Source organism: Lepidochelys olivacea (genome assembly GCF_965140295.1).
Source record: "Lepidochelys olivacea isolate rLepOli2 genome assembly, chromosome: 19".
Classification (NCBI taxonomy): Eukaryota; Metazoa; Chordata; order Testudines; family Cheloniidae; genus Lepidochelys; species Lepidochelys olivacea.
In genome coordinates, this window is record NC_140429.1 from 8,044,673 (window position 1) to 8,061,527 (window position 16,855).

The following is a 16,855-nucleotide window of genomic DNA, read 5'->3' on the forward strand; positions in this document are numbered from 1 at the left end:
CTTGCTGCTGTGCATTTTGTGACTGGCTCCTCACCCCTCCTCACCATAAGCTGCTGGAACTTGAAGCCGATCAAACTGGAGAGGAGAGCAGACCCCCACTGGTGCGATTGCAGTGTGCAGCAGAGATGGCCAGTCAGTGCTGTGCTCTTGGAATGGGAGTTGCTGTCCAGATGGTAGAACCACACGGTGTGACTGAAGAGAACTTCACTCCATTTCTGTGCTGGCCAAGGGGGGAAGCTACGGATAACATTTAAAACCTAGTTCCATGGGCAGAGGATGGGTAACCAGACAGTGTGAAAGTAGAACTAGAGCAAGATTTGTGAAGCATTTAGGGACTGAGCTATAGCTCTAAGTAGGGAGAAAATAAAATCTAACCTCCATGATCTGATCCTAAAAGGCCGCCTAGCATGTGGTGTTGAGGTTAGTGCCGCTTGGGAACTTAAGAGGGACTCTCCACCACTGGCTGAAACCATGAATAGTTTCTCTGCTCTTGGACCAAAACATCCATTTCAGTCCAAAGGCAAGAGCACAAGTGGTGAGGACTAAAGGTGGCTGAGGCTTGATGACTAAACAACTATAATATATTTGTAACTGGGACTCTCATTAGAGGAGCTAGTACATCCCCTATCAAGTGCTTATAAGCCCTGCAAAAGTGGTGACTTAAGAGCTTGCTCTCTCTTGAGCTGCTGGCTAACTTCCAGTGCACCCAGTTGAGAACCAGCATCCAGTGCTGTTAGTTACCAGCAGAGGGTGCAGAAGATCCAGACAAAGAAACAGCTGGTGCTTATTTCAGCTTGTCTGAGAATCCAGCATCCCTCACCTTAGCTCACCTGGTGCACAGTTGCTGGAATAGAATCTGGGAGTTCTGCTTTGTACTCCTGCACCAGGTACCCTTTTTTTGGTATTCTGACTCAGTCCCCTGATACATTTTTCTATATGCCTGGCAATAGAGCGATTACTATTACATGGGCTTTAAAGGGGAGTACAGATATTTAGGAGGAAAGAATCCTGTGTCTCAAATAGGTGTTTTAGCCAGCTTTTTTCCTTCTCTCCAGCATACTGGGAATATAACAGCCTCACAGTACCCTAGTCCATGTAACAGACAAGTTATTCCTTGGGGTGTTCATCTTTTATTCTATTTCATAGATAGCAGTACTCTCTTAAAGGGCTAGCCAGGGTTTAGGAGTGTAACGTGGTTCATTAAACATGGTTTAAGCCTGACTGAACAAACAAGACCAAACTTAGAATGGTTGGCACAGAGACATGTTTGCTGGCCACCCCACAGGTAGTATGGTTGTATAGACTGGACCCAGGACTCGGCTAGTCTACACTGAAAATGTACATTGGAATATCTGTCTCAAGGGTGTGAAAAATCTACACCCCAAGAAAAGATTACCCTGACCTAACCCTCCATGTAGACCGTGCTAGGTTGATGCAAGAATTCTTCTGTCGACCTACCTACTGTCTCTCAGGAAGGTGGATTAACTACAGTGACGGGAGAAGCCCTTCTGTCACTGTAGCAAGTGTCTACACTGAAGCACTGCAGCTGTTCTGCTGTAGCATTTTAAGTACAGACACAGGGCTTGGCTACAGTGGCACAGCAGCGGCGCTTCAGTGTAGACACAACCTAGGCTGAGGGGACAGATTCGCTGTCGGCGGAAGTAATCCACTTCCCTGAGAGGCAGTAGCTAGGTCTACAGGATGATCCACGTCATAGACTGGGGCCAGGAAATAAGCATCAATCTCGTCTCAGTGCTGCTGCACGTCACACCTTAATGACTGTTCCAGTTCCCCACTTGCACCCCGCTATGGGCAGGGGCTCTCTGTCCAGCTTACGGCTCTTCTAATTGTATTGCAACTCTGGTAGGCAGCATGGCTTAATGGACTATGGGGTTATTACAGGTCTAGTAGGGGGTGAATTCCATGCTTTTAACTGAAATGTGACAGCTCTACCAGGGAGTTAGCACAGTACAGCCCTTTAAACCACACCTTGCCCCCTCATTCCCAAACACCTTCACAATATGCAGACCCTTTCATCCAATAATGCAAACATCTAGTCCATTAAATTCTCCCCCTGTGCCATTGTCCTGCCCAACGGTTTCTTCCTTTAGATTTTTAAGAATTTTCCATATTCCAGGTTCTCTGCTGTTGTGTTAACAGTGGGAGCAGTGGCTGAGGCCAGGTGTAGGTTGAGGGTAAGCAACCCTCGCCTACTGCCTGTGACTATAACTTGCCCTGCGTGAATATTATTGAGACTGGACTTCCTGGTTAAGGTTTGTGTAGGTACTTACCCCTAGTGCAGTGATGAGGAGGGAAAGGGTTTGTATCCTTGTAATTACAGGTGTGTTTACATCTAATTATCTGGTGCCCTAGCAACTCATTTCCCTTGACACTATTGAAGATAAATACATTTTCTCTGATTTAACAGATACATGTCTCAGGTGACAGTGTTCTTTTTTAGCCTTATTTCTTTCTTCTGGCTAACGTAAAAGGGTGTAACTACTGTAATTTTTATGAGTGTCTCATCATTTTTACTGGTTTCAGAGTAGCAGCTCTGTTAGTCTGTATTTGCAAAAAGAAAAGGAGGACTTGTGGCACCTTAGAGACTAACCAATTTATTTGAGCATAAGCTTTCGTGAGCTATAGCTCACTTCATCGGATGCATACTGTGGAAAATACAGAAGATGTTTTTATACACACAAACCATGAAAAAATGGGTGTTTATCACTACAAAAGGTTTCCCCCCCTCCCAACTCTCCTGCTGGTAATAGCTTATCTAAAGTGATCACTCTCCTTACAATGTGTATGATAATCAAGGTGGGCCATTTCCAGCACAAATCCAGGCTTTAACAAGAACGTCTGAGGAACAGTGCGGGGGGGAAGGAATAAGCAAAGGGAAATAGGTTACTTTTTATAATGACTCAACCATTCCCAGTCTCTATTCAAGCCTAAATTAATTGTATCCAATTTGCAAATTAATTCCAATTCAGCAGTCTCTCGTTGGAGTCTGTTTTCGACTTTTTTTTGTTGAAGGATAGTCACTTTGAGATCAGAAATCGAGTGACCAGAGAGATTGAAGTGTTCTCCAACTGGTTTTTGAATGTTATAATTCTTGACATCTGATTTGTGTCCATTTATTCTTTTACGTAGAGACTGTCCAGTTTGCCCAACGTACATGGCAGAGGGGCATTGCTGGCACATGATGGCATATATCACATTGGTGGATGTGCAGGTGAACGAGCCTTTGATAGTGTGACTGATGTTATTAGGCCCTGTGATGGTGTCCCCTGAATAGATATGTGGGCACAGTATCCCTGTAATAGGATCCCTGTAAGTGACTCCAGTTTATTTGTATGTTTTCTTGTTTGTTTTACCCAGCTCTGGTACAGTCTATACTGCAACCGGATTGGTGATCAAAATCCTCCTTTCCTCCCTGGTTGCTTCAGGGCCTCATGCCCTGCTTATCAGCTGTGGTTAAAGTTACGGGCATTCATAGGCACCTTGACACGGAGCCTGAAATGTAGACAGTCCATCAAACACTTCCCTAGAGCTCAAGACTTGCCTTGATAGAATAAGGAGATTTGAGGAGACCGTGGAAGGACTCCAAACTGAAATGACAGTTGGTGCCGTGGCATTCTAACCTTAACTCTGACCCTTACAAAGCAAAAAAAAAAACCTCCTAAAAATGACAGGTTGAAAGAAAGGGAGGAAACCCTATTTACCTTTTAGCTGTGTTAAGGGGTGACATTAGTTGCAGCACTGGTCCAGCAGGGCTGCTTGCTAGGAGGAGAGGGGTGGCAATTTGCATTTCCATGGCACCTTCCAGCTGAAGATCTCCAAGTGCTTTATGGGGGAGGGTTGTTCTTTCCACGATCCCCCTTTTACAGAAGGGGAAACAGGAGGAGGAGAGTGAAGTGACTAGCCCAAAGTCACACAGTAAGTCCCAACAGCAGTTACATTTCCTGACTGCCAGCTGTAACCACTGAACCACCTTGTCTCCCTGTTACATCTTGCAGCATGAAGGAATTAAACCATTGTCTAGAGCTAAAAGGTGCCTTGTTTGGGGGTCTCAGGCAAATCCGAAATGCCACTACCTAAAGAATTAGGTGTCTTCCCTTATCCATAATGTTGGGAATAAATCCAGTTAAAAATGACCAGATTTGGGAAACTTCTCTTCTGAACATCAGACTAGCTGCAGTGTTCCTAGAAAACCTGAACGCTAGTTGAAGCTGGTGAAGGGCGGTGGGGCTTTGCCTGCCCTGGGTTGAGTCACATATTCTGATCATTACCTGATACCGTCAGCAGGATCTGGGTGCACTGACCCATTGTCAGATCTCACTGGCTTCCCTGATTAGATGGGAGACAAAACCAGCTGAGAATGGAAAGAATCTAGCAAGCCTGGCGGTATGCATAGGGATGAGCAGAGACAATGCTAACACTGAGCATGCCCTCACGGATTCTTAGCTTTGAAGTGCTTCCTCCCAGTGGCGATCAGTGTCATTTTCCCCATGGCGTAAGGGGGCTAGTGACCTGCCTAAGGCCATAGAGGGCTTTCATTTCACAGCTGGAATAAGAATTCAGGCATTTCTAGGTCCCAGGGCCCTGTGCTAACCATTAGACTGTCTGTCAAAGATCGCCGAACACTGCTCTATCCGCTAGATCGTGCCGCTCCGCGGGCTCCCCGACTGCTGTGACACGAGCCATTGCTTAGTTCCCAGGTCTCTTGGTGCGTTCCGATCTCAGCTGCCCTGCAATCTGAGGCAAGGTTTGAGCTCTGTCTGTGTCCCCAGCTGCAGGCGGAAATGCTAGCCCCCGGCTCCTCCATTAAATGCTGACCGCTGCCGATGCCGCTGAGCTAGTCCTGGATCCCTTGCTTCCTGGGTGCGGGAGGGTGGTGGTGCAGCAGGACACGCCCACGGTGGCCTCAGGGAGATCCTCCTCCTCTGCCCATTCATTCAGATCGGGGTTGTAGCTCTGCACACACTTCTGGTATTTCTTCCCACTCTCATTCCAGCCTCCCACGAGGCAGATGCGCCCGTCAAGGATTGTTACCCCGGCCGTGCTGACCCCGGTGGGCACGGGTGCCACATAGCTCCACTGGCCTGTGTCGGGATTGTAGCACTCCACAGGGATCACATCCACCCGCTCACCTCGAGGGCCCAGCTGGCTGCCCCCTAGGACGTACGCACGATCAGCCCAGGTGGCAGCACAGTGCCAACCCCTGGGGGTGCTGAGCCCAGCCCGGTCTCTCCAGGTGTCTGTGCTGGGCTCGTAGCTGCACACGGTGCGCGAGTAACAGTTGTTGATGTAGCCCCCGGTGACTAGGATCTTGCCGTCGATGACCATGCTGGCATGGCAGCAGCGAGGGATCTCCATGCTGGCCTTGCTCTGCCAGCTGTTGGTGGAAGGGATGTAACAGTCGATGGAGGCCAGGACCCGCTCTGCGTTGCGCCCACCGATGGCGTAGAGGAGACCGTTGTAGGCGCTCAGACTGAAGTGAGTCCTCTTGTGCTGCATGCTGGCCAGGTGCAGCCAGGTGTTGAAGCGAGCATCATACCTGCGGAGAGAAGGAAGAGCGATCACCTAGCCTCTGATCCCATGCTGCGGAGGGCTGCTCTGAACCCGCCCTGGGGACATATGATCTCTCCCTTCTACCCCTGCTTGACAATGACAAGTTACTGATCTTCAGGCATCTCTCAAGCCACAGATCCTACATCACACCTCTGATCTTTCCCTTGTGCCCCCTGCAGCGCAAAGCTGAGCACATGCTGCAAGGCAAACTGCTGCCGTGCGAACTTGAGCACTGGCAGGCAGATGGCATTGCAGTTACTGTACCCAGAAAACAATCCAAGGGAAAGTCTGGCAAGGCCAGAACAGCTGAATAAGGTACGGGATAGAAATAGAAAGGAGGAGACCTGACAGGTGGAATCTTGAGGCCTTTCTCAGCTGCAGGAAAAATACATGGTGCAGGGGCCGCCCCATGTTTTATTAACTTCTGAATGAATTCAGTGGTTGTGAATGGCCTGGGCCAGGCAGGCTCTGACGGTGCTGCTTGCCCTGTGGTGTATCCCCTGTGTATTCCTGACCTAGGCTAGCCTGCCCTCCCAATCCTGAGCCCCAGAAGCTTCTAGCACTGTATCTTGACTGATAAGAAGCCCTTCCAAGTCCATCCTTAGACCTATTCTATTCTAGAGAGGTTCTTCTGTCCTCATCCCAGTAGTATTTGAAAGCCTGCTAGTAGGGCATGAAGACATGCTTGACATATGTCCTATGAGGGGGTTCTTCCTCACATTCTCTCCCTAGCAGAGGCTAGCAACTATTTCTAACTCTGTGATGATTTTGTGATCTGGAGACAATGTCTCACAGGGATTAGACTGAGACCAATAAACTCATGTCAGGAAGGCAAACTTGAACATAGATTTCTGGGAGGCAAAATGCTATTCATTAACTGTGCTGGTTTTCCTTTGTAGCATCCATGTTCTTTATTCTGAACCCTGGGTACAAGCCCAACCCCAACTGTGTGTCTCGATTTTCAACAACATCCTCCATTTGGTGTTGCCAGGGTTACGTTTCTCCTCTGTTAATAATAATCCCCACACAGTCCCATGACATGTTTCATAAGAACTTTCCAAAAACCCAAACCCTCCACTTAAACTGTGCGACAAAGAAGAAAGAAAGAAGACAAACAATAGAAATTATACAGAGGGTGAATTTAATTTTTTTAAACTAATTCTGCCAAACTGGGAATCAGCTAAAGAATGGAAACTGACAATTTATATATAGATTTGAGCAATCTCCAGCCAGAATAGAAAAGATAAGCTTGAAGAGCCACAAAAAAGCAGAAAAATTACATGAAAGCTGCTCTTGCTTTCTGGATCTGTATCATTAACTGTCTGACTAAATAACGGATATTCTTATTATTTATTTGTATTATGGTAGAGCCTGGAAGCTTCAACTGAGATCAGGGCCCCAGTTGTGCTAGGAGCTGTACATACACATAGTAAGAGACATTCTCTGTACCACAGAGCTTACAATCTAAGTAGGTAAGACAGACAAGGGGTGGGAGGAAACACAGAGGCAATCTGACTCGGCCAAGTCACACAGCAGATAAATGGCAGAGCTGGGGATAGATTGCAAGTCTTTTGTCGCCCACTCCAGTGCCCACTCTGCTGGTCTACACTGCTTCTCTGATGGGATAGTCCTTAACGTAGCAATATTTCACTCTGTGAGCTCCTGGAGCTATGTGTGTATAATAGATATTTCTGATTGGGTTAGCCTGTATTTTCCTCCTGCTCATTTACCCTTGTGAAAAATATCCTCAGAAAAAATGATGATAGAATTTACTGTTGCTTAATGCGTGTAATCCTATCTGTCCCTCAAGGCTGGGCCCAAAGATTATAACAACCTACTACTCACGCGCAGCAAAAGGAGTTCTCCTTTAGCTTATGTGATAGAGGCCGGCATTTGAGATCTCAGGTTCAAACCCCATTGATGATTGTGGCAGGTATGTATGCAGCCACAGGTTTGTAAACTGAGTACTTATTTTTTTAGATGCTCTCTCATGGGACCTGTCTTGCCTTGAGGAAATGTTGTGTTACCTGCACAGACTGTTGACTGCATGCTTAGCCTGGTTCCTAGCATCGTTTTGATCTTCCCCTCCTGCCACATAGAGGAACCCATCCATCACAATGACGCACTGGTTGAAACTTTTTGCTGGCATCTCAGCCATCTTGTTCCAGTTTCCATCCAGGTCCCTGTAGCTGATCTCTCTGCTGAGAGCTTTCTCGGTCAAAGCTGGACGGCCACCAACTGTGACTAGCACCCTTTGGCCTCCACGGATTTTGGTTCTTCTGGACTGAAGAGTATTTTGCTGGTAGGGGAGCAGATGGTAATTCATAGCCTCCACCAGCAACCTGTGGCACTCAGGATCTTGCATCATCCGTGGTACCGGTTGCACATGGTTGACCAAATCGGGAGCTGATATGGTGCCAAATCTAATGTTGCTCAGGAGGCTGGCAGCATATGTGACTCGCTTAGGGTCAAACTCGAGCCATCTCGTGGCAATCTGGAAGGCGATGACCTCATTTGGGATCTGCAGACCATCATCAATCAGCAGCTCGTTCAGCTGGTCAAAGGTGAGTTTCATGAACTGCTCAGTCTCAGAGAACTCCAGGAAGTTTTCCTGGATGAACTTTTGAGTGGCGTCCTTGGTCTGACTGAGGTTGTACGTCCCCGAGATGTTGGCGATATACATGCAGTTCTCTACGTTTAGCTCCTGAATGAGGAAGTCACTGCATATGTTGAACAGAGCATGTATCTGTAGGCGGCTGGCAGTTGAGATGGTGCTGCCAATGGTGTATAGGGAGAGATTCAGCTTACCGGTGTAGGCGTAAGTGATAATGGCGGTCAAGCCCAGAGGGGAGACATCGTTGAGTTCTACTCGTGGCAGGTTGGGATCTCTCTTCAGCAGGCTGTGGAAATACTCGCTGCATGAAGCCATGACGAGCTTATGGACATCGAAGGACTTGGTTTTGGTGGCAATGGTGAGGTCACAGAGGAACCGCTCTTGGCGCATTTGACTCATCTCCTCCAGGAGGCTGCCTCCATGACTGGGATTCTTGACCTCTGTGGCAGTGCAGCGGAAGCCATTGGAGACATTTTCATACAGACCGTTCAAGTGGTTGAGGTGATCGATATCCAGCAACGTGTCCTCCACCACCACATGGGCTGGGGGACCCTCGCCCTTGTCGACTTTGTTCTTCTTGGGATTTTTCTTCTTGGGTGCCATCTCAGTGGACGTTGGCGTCAGATGATGATCTACAGAGACAGGAAAAGTTAGAAGACACTGTAGCAAGAAGTACTGTAGATGTAGAAGTACTGTAGATATCGCTAAGTAATGGCTATAGTACAGGAATAGACAAGGGTTGGAGCTGGTCAGAAATTTTTGTCAGAACAATTTTTCATCGGAAAATTCCATTTTGGCAAAACTTTTTTTTTCTTCCCCCAAATCATATAGATTTTGACAAAAAATTTGTAATGAAAACAATTGAGGGAAAAATTGAAAACCGTTTGTTTTGAAATGTTCAGAATGAAAAGATTTGATGTTTCAGTTCAAAATGACGTTTTTGTTTAGACATTCACTTTATTTTACATAAAAGAAATTTTAAAAAATCTTTTAAAAGGGTTGAAATTTAAACTAAATGTTTAGATTGACCCAAAAAAAAACAAAAATTGGGAATTTTCTTTCATGAAAAATTTCAAAATCTCAACATTTTGGGCGGGGCGTAAAATCCATTTTGCGACCAGCTCTAGTTAAGGCACATGGGGCCTGATCCAAAGCTCTTGAAGTCAGTGGAAAAACTCTCTTTGAATAAGGGAGCAGAATGGAAACCTCTCCCCAGCTTTTGATCTACCTCTAGTGGAGTGAGGCCTGAGGCTGGGAGTCAGGAGTCCCGAGCTCCACTCCCAACTCTGCCACTGACTTCCTGACCTCAGGCAAGTCACTTAGGCCTATATCTTCAACTAATTTTGAGTGCCTCAGGTTTTAGGAGCCTAACTTGAAACATCAAGGCCCAAATGTTCAAAATGGCCAGTAATTTTGAATGCCCAGCCTTGGACACCTTGGGCTTGATTTTGAGAGGTGCTGAGCACCCACAGCTCACGGTAGAGTTGTGGGTCCTCAGCACCAATTGAAATTACTTCCAAGGTGTCTCCATCTGGACACCCAAAATCAATGGCCACTTTTGAAAACTAAGGCCTTATCCCCCTGTTCCTCCATGTCTCCCTTTAGAAAATAGGGTAATACTATTTAAGTACCTCACAGGGCTGTTGAGAAACTTAATAAATATTTCTAACCCCTGTGAATGCTTTGGGTAGAAGATGCTACAGCAGAGAAGTGCATGGTCTCAGTAGCCGAGGCCTTTAAAGGTATTTAGACACCTAACCCCCATTGATTTCAGTGGGATTTAGGGCATAAATAGCTTTGAGGATTTGGATCTTTATTCCTGTTCTAAATTAAATGCTGGGATAGACCTTAAACACACCCTGTGGACACCAAAGGAACGTTTGGAAGCCACTTTTATTCAGCGTTAGTAGTCATGAATTGGCCATCTACAGTAGAAAAACAGTGGTGTTGGGGGACTAGGTTATAACAGGGAGTGGTTTTGAGAAGACCAGCCTGCTACCACCCATTTCCTTGACGTGGTAATTTTTAGAATGTTGGCCAAAGCAAAACCAACGAAAAAAACCCCAAACCCTGTGAATTGTTCCCAGGCAAAATGTAACTTGCACACCCGTTAGAGACACTGCAGTACCCTGGCTATTTCTGTCCACCTCCTACTTGGTGAGCAGAGAGAGACCCATATGCTTGGATCATAGATGTGTTATAGGCCAGAAATAGCTTTAGGGTCTATGTCTCACACATACTTCAGGGCTGTTTATTACACTTAGACATAAGATCAGGTTTCTGGAGGGTTGAGCAATCAGGTTATATTTAGAACTGGGAGGTGGGGGCTAAATATCGTTCCAGACAGTTAGGGATGTGACTCACATTTAGCCCAAAACCAGAGAGGGAAAAGTTGAGTGAAAGCCTCTGCTGAGGAAGATAACACGGAACTGCAACAGGGTGTTATCACTGCGTCCCCTAACCTGCTGCTGTCCTGTGCCAACCACCGGCTCAGGAGGAGTTGACCAGTGTGAGGCAGATGGAGCTTTCTGACTGTTCTCCTGCCTGACCGCATGTTACCTTTAGAACATACGTAGAGGCGAGTCAGGAAGCAGGGGAAAGGTGCTGTGTGCCTAGTTCATGAATCCCTGGCGTGGTAATGCTGGGAACCGGGGCGGGGGGCTGCAGGGATGGGTATGCCTCTGTAAGGTGAACAGAGGAAAGTGATTTCCATGGTGCTTAAATCTAATCAAATCTGGGTTTAAAAGAGTTCAGCCATTTAAGTGATCCTGCTGCAAAACTATAATCAGAAAAATAACAGTAGTGTGGGCTTCTTCCACTGCTGTGTCCATGTGAATAGAGAATCCAGTCGGGCTCTGCTACTCCCCTGCTTCTTTCAATCCAAACCCAAAAGGTGAAATCCTGGCTCCATGGAAGTCAACGGGAGTTTTGCATTGACTTCATTGGGATTAGTCCCAAGGTAATTAGCATTTTCATTCACCTCTAAGTACTAAGAGTTTGACCCCAGCTGACATTCTTGTTTCATTTTGATACTGTTGAAATGTTTCGATAAGGTAAAAACATTTAGTTTCCACTTTATCATTTCAATTCATGTGACTTTTAGTAAAAATTAATGTTAATATTATATCATTTTTATATATAGTCTATTTAATCATATACATAATAGTTACATTATATTATAATGTTTCAACTTTATCTAAATAAAACAGTTTTACTTCTCAAAACAAAATGTTTTGATGGTTCCAAATTGAAATTTTTCAGAATTTCTGTTCCACAGGAACTGTTGACATTTCAGCTTTTCGTTCTGATTCAGAATGAAAACTCATTTCAAAATGTTGGAACTTCCCATGGAACAAAAGTCCGTTTTCTAACCAACTTTACTCAGCTCCTTACAGCATCAGTCCCTTTGCCCCTATGGTACAGGGAAGGTCTGCCTCTCTGCTGCATAAACAAAGGACAGAGCATCCAGATTTCATTTGGAGTTAACTTGAATTTCCTGCCTCTTGTATTTTGAATCTCGAGTTCAGCATGACTAACACCCAGCTTGGAGTCTGTAGCTATTATGACATGCAGCTGGTGTAAAATGGTGTAATCCAGTGGAATAAATGTAGCTATGCTGATTTACAGCAGCTGAGGATCTGTCCCTATTATTTCAGCTTCCATGTGGTAAAGGAGCTTTGTAGAGTGTTTCTGGTTTTAAGGGTGCTGTTCCATAGTAGCGGCTAAATTCCAAGTGGCATCATGCAAGACACTCCTAAGGTGAGAGTTCTTAATAATAACGATATTAAAAAAAATCCTTCCTGGATATTTTGTATCTCTGGGTCTGTCTTTTACACTGTAAATTCTTTGGGCCAGGGACTGCCTTCACTTTTGACTTTTATACAGGGACAAGCACATTATCTGCACTAACAAATCATCATTGATTTGAAACTGGACGCTAGAGGTTAACCCTGTGAAGGGCCTGGCCTGGATCAACACTGCTGCACTGCATGACAGGATGGGAGCATTGCATGAAGAGGCCCCTATGGAGGCTAGAGCCTGGATCTATGCATCCATCGCAAACCCACCTAGATGACCGGCAGGCCACAGCAGCATGATATTTGCACATTTTCCTGGCCCTCATTTTAAACTCAGACACCTGGAGGAAGAGCTGGACTCCAAGGGCCAGATTTTCCAAAGAGCTCAGCATCCAACAGGCTCTTTGGAAAATCTAGCACCAGAAGTCTTGCTAATCCCTTGTGTGTATAGTATGAGTATTGCTTGCTTGCGCTCTCTCGCGCGCTCTCTCTCAGTGATTATTCTCCTTTGGACTCTATGAGTAGCTAAATAAATAAATAACTGGATACATAGATGACTGCACCCCATATGTTGGTATATTAACTTGCATTTCATCCCTGGTGCAACTCTTTTGACTTCATTGAGTTTTGATCTATTTTTCATATATATATGTTGCATTTTATTTAAATGAGCAGGAGAATGAGCTTTACCAGCTGTGGTAACTGATTTCTGGTTTCTGTCATTCTATAATCTCCCATGTCTCAGGATATCTCTAACAAAGCGCTTCATTGACATATCTGCTTTGGTGTCTCAGGGCTTGTCTACACGGCAAAGTTATTCCAGAACAAGTTAGGGTGTGAATTTAAAGCACCATAACTATTCCAGTGAGTTATTCCAGAACAGTTATTTGAGAAAAGCTATGCCCACCTGGACAACCCTTGGTCCCAGAGTCCAAAACTCTCAAGACCTAACCTGTGTCCTGACAGGATATTTCTGAGTTACATTAAACTTTATACAGATAAAGGGAAGCTGGGATTTTCAAAGGACCCTGAAAGAGTTTGGGCAGCAGCTTCTACTAAATTTCAACAAGGTGGGGCCCCTCACTCCCTTGTCTTTGAAAAATCCTAGTTTACAAGTCTGGGTTAATGTTGCTCTAGTGTCCAACTGCAAAAGGGAAAAGCCACCTTTTTAAAATACAGTTAGTTCAGAACAGGACAGTTTTGCTGTTTCTGGTCAGATTATTACTAAGATTATTTTAAAAGGAATATTTTTCATACAGACTAATCCCTGGCTACGTGCAGTTCAAATGGCCTGATTAGATTTAAAAGGGCACAGATAGAAAATGACGGAAGGATATTTTATTTTATTTTTAAATCAGTTATCCCTCCCCCCAAAATTTTGCTAACATAATCTCTGTACCAATATAAGGAGCTGACTAAGAGCATTACCCGGTTAACAGCAAAGATTCACCTGTAGTTGGTTAATTATACTCTTCCTCCCCCTTAGGTATTTTGTTTGGATTATTTTCCTTGGTGTCTGATCAAATAGCCTGTGTCACTGTCAATTAGTATTAATACCACCGTGCACTGTGTTTCAACATGGTATAACAACACAAAACTATGTGATTTACAAAATAAACATACAACTTTCCTGGCAAACTATTTGGAAGCCAAAACTCCAGGTTTAATTTAAATGCCAATAAATTGTTTTGCCCCACTTTTTAATCCCGTGCCCCACCCCCAGGGACACTTTCCCTGTGCTATTCTTTGCCATCTACAGTCAAATTAAACATTTCAAATGACCCCCACAAGAAAATCTCTCTGTAAATATTGAACTTGAAAGGGCAAATATTGGCTTTCTGGATCCATTCAGACGAAGCTCTCTCTGCTCCTTACCTTGGTGGTAAAATGGGTTAGTCCAATGGGGACTGTGAGCAGGGCAGAGGCTCTGTGCTCTGCACATCAAGAGACATCAGGAGACATGGAGAGACCCTCAGACTTTCCAAATGAAACATCCTACCCACCCCTCCCCCAACCCTGCTAGGCCAGCTGACTGTTCTTATCACATCAGCATTTACAGCAGCCTTCTGGTGGTGACGCAGGGACAGCTGTCCTCAGCACAGGCCTGAGAGACCTGGAAAGGGCTAGAGTCAGGAAGAGAGGGAGCTCAGTTCCAGCCAAATTCAGCATGACAGTGGCTGCCAGAATCTAGAGGTAGCAAATAAACTGGATGTGCTTCCAAAAACTTCAGATTGTTCTCTAATCTGCCATCGACCACGAGTGAAAGTGAGTGGCGGTGGCTCCAAAAGGGACCGATCAAGGACAGAGGCCATTTGAGGACGGGGGGAGGGGGAGGACAGCCCATCAGTGGAGCGCCTCTGATTTACACCATCTGCGAATCTGGCCCAATAATCTCACAGACGGACTAGCAGGAATGGAATATACAAATCACAGTTTGCGTCAGGATGGTGGACATGAACTGTGACTTTGACAGTCAACATTATTATTAATTATTATTGATAATAACAGTATCTAGGAGCCCCAGCCATGAGCCAAGATGCCATTGTATACAGTGCAAACACAGACCAAAAAGACAGCCCCTGAGCCAGAGAAGTTACAAATCTAATTAAAATTGGCTTTTGGCAACTATTAAAAATCTGCTTTTCACATGTGTTCGCACCAGCCACGTTTGGATGCTTGGATGCTTAAAACAAACTGGAAAAGAGGCTGAGATTTGTTTCCAGATTCAAGCAGAGATTTCACAGACCATGTTTACGCCATTTTCTTAGCTCTATGGAGGAGTATTTTGTCTGTTCGCGTTTTTCATGTCCCTTTGAAGCCCAGGCAGTTCTAGAGTGAAATTCAGCTCTGTGGTTCAGGCATGAGGCCTATGTACCACTAAAATCCTACGTAAGCCCTGTTTTGAGACTTCACGTGGGACTTATGCCTAGGCATTGTGCTGGCCCTTTGCAAAGGAGTGAATCTGACCCCCTTGAATGAATGAGGTAAATGATCGACAGAATCAGAGCCCAGGGATTCTTCAGAACGGTTTTCCAATGATCAGACCTTCTCTTAATCATTGGGTGGTATCAAATATTGTCAAGAATATTCATACTAAGGGGTATTTATATTATTCCTCCAATTTCATTCTTTTTCTCACCATATTCCACCATAACTCCCAGCTACAGCAGCGGGAACTGTATTTACCTATTAGTATGTTACATTGCCCAGTGTTTCGACTTCTGAGCAAAGATTTACCTCACTACATTCCTCTCTTTGGATTATTGCTATGTTTCTCATATGGCATTCTAAATTTGGTGACAATCTAAGACGACGTAGTGGTGGATTTAGTTGTGGTAATGCATATGAACTGGAGCAAAGCACCAGTGGTAGGTGCTACAGCAGTGGCATGACAGTGCTAGGCCAGCTGTGAATTTTGAGGTGAAAGATTGGGATGGTTGAAAGGCAGAAAGCATCAGCCTTCCCTTTCTGAATGCATTTCTTTTTTGTTGTGGTTTGTGTAACTTGGACCATCTCTTGGTTGTTAAATCCAGTGGGAGGTAATTTATAAACATCTTATTTCACGTTATTGTTCGCAATCTAATGGAAGCTTGAAAACACAGTTTTTGACAGATTTTTCTATTTTCCATTTTTCCAACTATGGTACTTTCTCCCCTGTGTTTTGAGTGGAGCTAAAAGTAACAGGGTTGTTTTAACAATTTCATTGTACTCATCCCAGCACAATGCAGTTCAGGTACTAGTATGTGTTAAACTGCTGTACCGTAGCTAACAGAGGAAGAGTAAAAGTCCCATAGGAACAGTAGCTTCTTTATCTACTTTGTAGAAGTGTGAATTAAATAAAAAGGTTGTGCTTAGAATTGTGAGGGCTTTCTTGGGCAGTTAGAATAATTTCAAGATGGGTGGAATCTGCCTTTTAATAAGATACCTGAAAATGCTGCATAGGCCAGTGCAGAGCTCAGCAAAGAATTTACGCTCTTCTGCAGTCTAAACAGGACAAAAGGGCCTGAAATTCTCTTGGAAATGACCTTAGCATCATTATAAGCTTGAGAACTGTAAGAAATCTTGAATACAACCAGGGTGGGTGCTGTTAAAAGCATTAAGAAAATCTATATTTTTAGCTGAAAATTGAGTGCCGTGTACAACGCACCTGCAGTGCCATAAGTAACTTGAGACATTGTAGAATAGGGTCTTCTCTTTCAATGTGTATAATGAACATCGCTATGTACAATACTAGCAAATGAATGCCTATACATATGGAGTTGGGTGTGCCTGACTCCTAGAGTTGCCTATTTTGGTTGGATGTATTTCTGGAGGTTTCATCACATGACGTAAACTTTAATTAAAGATTAATCTTTAATTCCTGGAGGTTCCAGGACAATCCTGGAGGGTTGGCAACCCTACTAACTCCCATTGATGGGCATTAAGCGTGTAAATGCCTCTGAGGATCAGTGGTTGCAACTTAATTGTAAGATTGAGTTCCATTTTGTAGTTAAAGCAGCGATCAACTTGTTTTGTATAAAAACCACAGTGTGTTCTTCCCAGTCTTACAGTATGTACTTTATGAGTGCAGAATTATTTTTGTGAGAATTTACAAGTCAATAATGTAATTACTTTAGAGTTAAAATTAATTAAAATATATTTTGATAAGAAATGTTACATCTGTGTCAGACTTTTCTTTGTCCTGAATGGTCTTAACAATGGACTAAAGCAGACTCTTCAAACTTTGCATATAGTTAAGATTAACTGAAATCTTGTGCACAGACTGTACCTGAAGAAATTAAGTGTGTCATTAAGCTAGTTTATTAATGATTATTAACACCATGAAGGAAATATGAAAAAAAGTAATCTGCTTTAAAAAATTTGTTTAATTTAG

At 44.4% G+C, this 16,855-nt stretch overlaps 1 protein-coding gene across 1 annotated transcript; it reads right to left on the reverse strand.

Moving 5' to 3' along the window:
* Positions 1–4,819: 4,819 nt before the first annotated feature.
* On the reverse strand, positions 4,820–16,546 carry LOC311533187 (kelch-like protein 31). Its single transcript, XM_084652383.1, has 3 exons — positions 13,858–16,546; positions 7,599–8,817; positions 4,820–5,557 (listed from the first exon to the last, which is right to left on the reverse strand). Exons 1-3 carry the CDS (start codon positions 13,922–13,924, stop codon positions 4,825–4,827), a joined length of 2,019 nt encoding a protein of 672 aa, XP_084508509.1. The 5' UTR covers positions 13,925–16,546; the 3' UTR covers positions 4,820–4,824.
* Positions 16,547–16,855: the final 309 nt, after the last annotated feature.

Excerpts from the sequence above, each read along its gene's own strand:
- LOC311533187 (XM_084652383.1), bottom strand. The coding sequence starts at position 13,924 with ATGTGCAGAGCACAGAGCCTCTGCCCTGCTCACAGTCCCCATTGGACT. Across the intron at positions 8,818-13,857 it reads TAACCCATTTTACCACCAAG|ATCATCATCTGACGCCAACG; the intron begins GTAAGGAGCAGA and ends CTGTCTCTGTAG. Across the intron at positions 5,558-7,598 it reads GCAGTCAACAGTCTGTGCAG|GTATGATGCTCGCTTCAACA; the intron begins GTAACACAACAT and ends TTCTCTCCGCAG.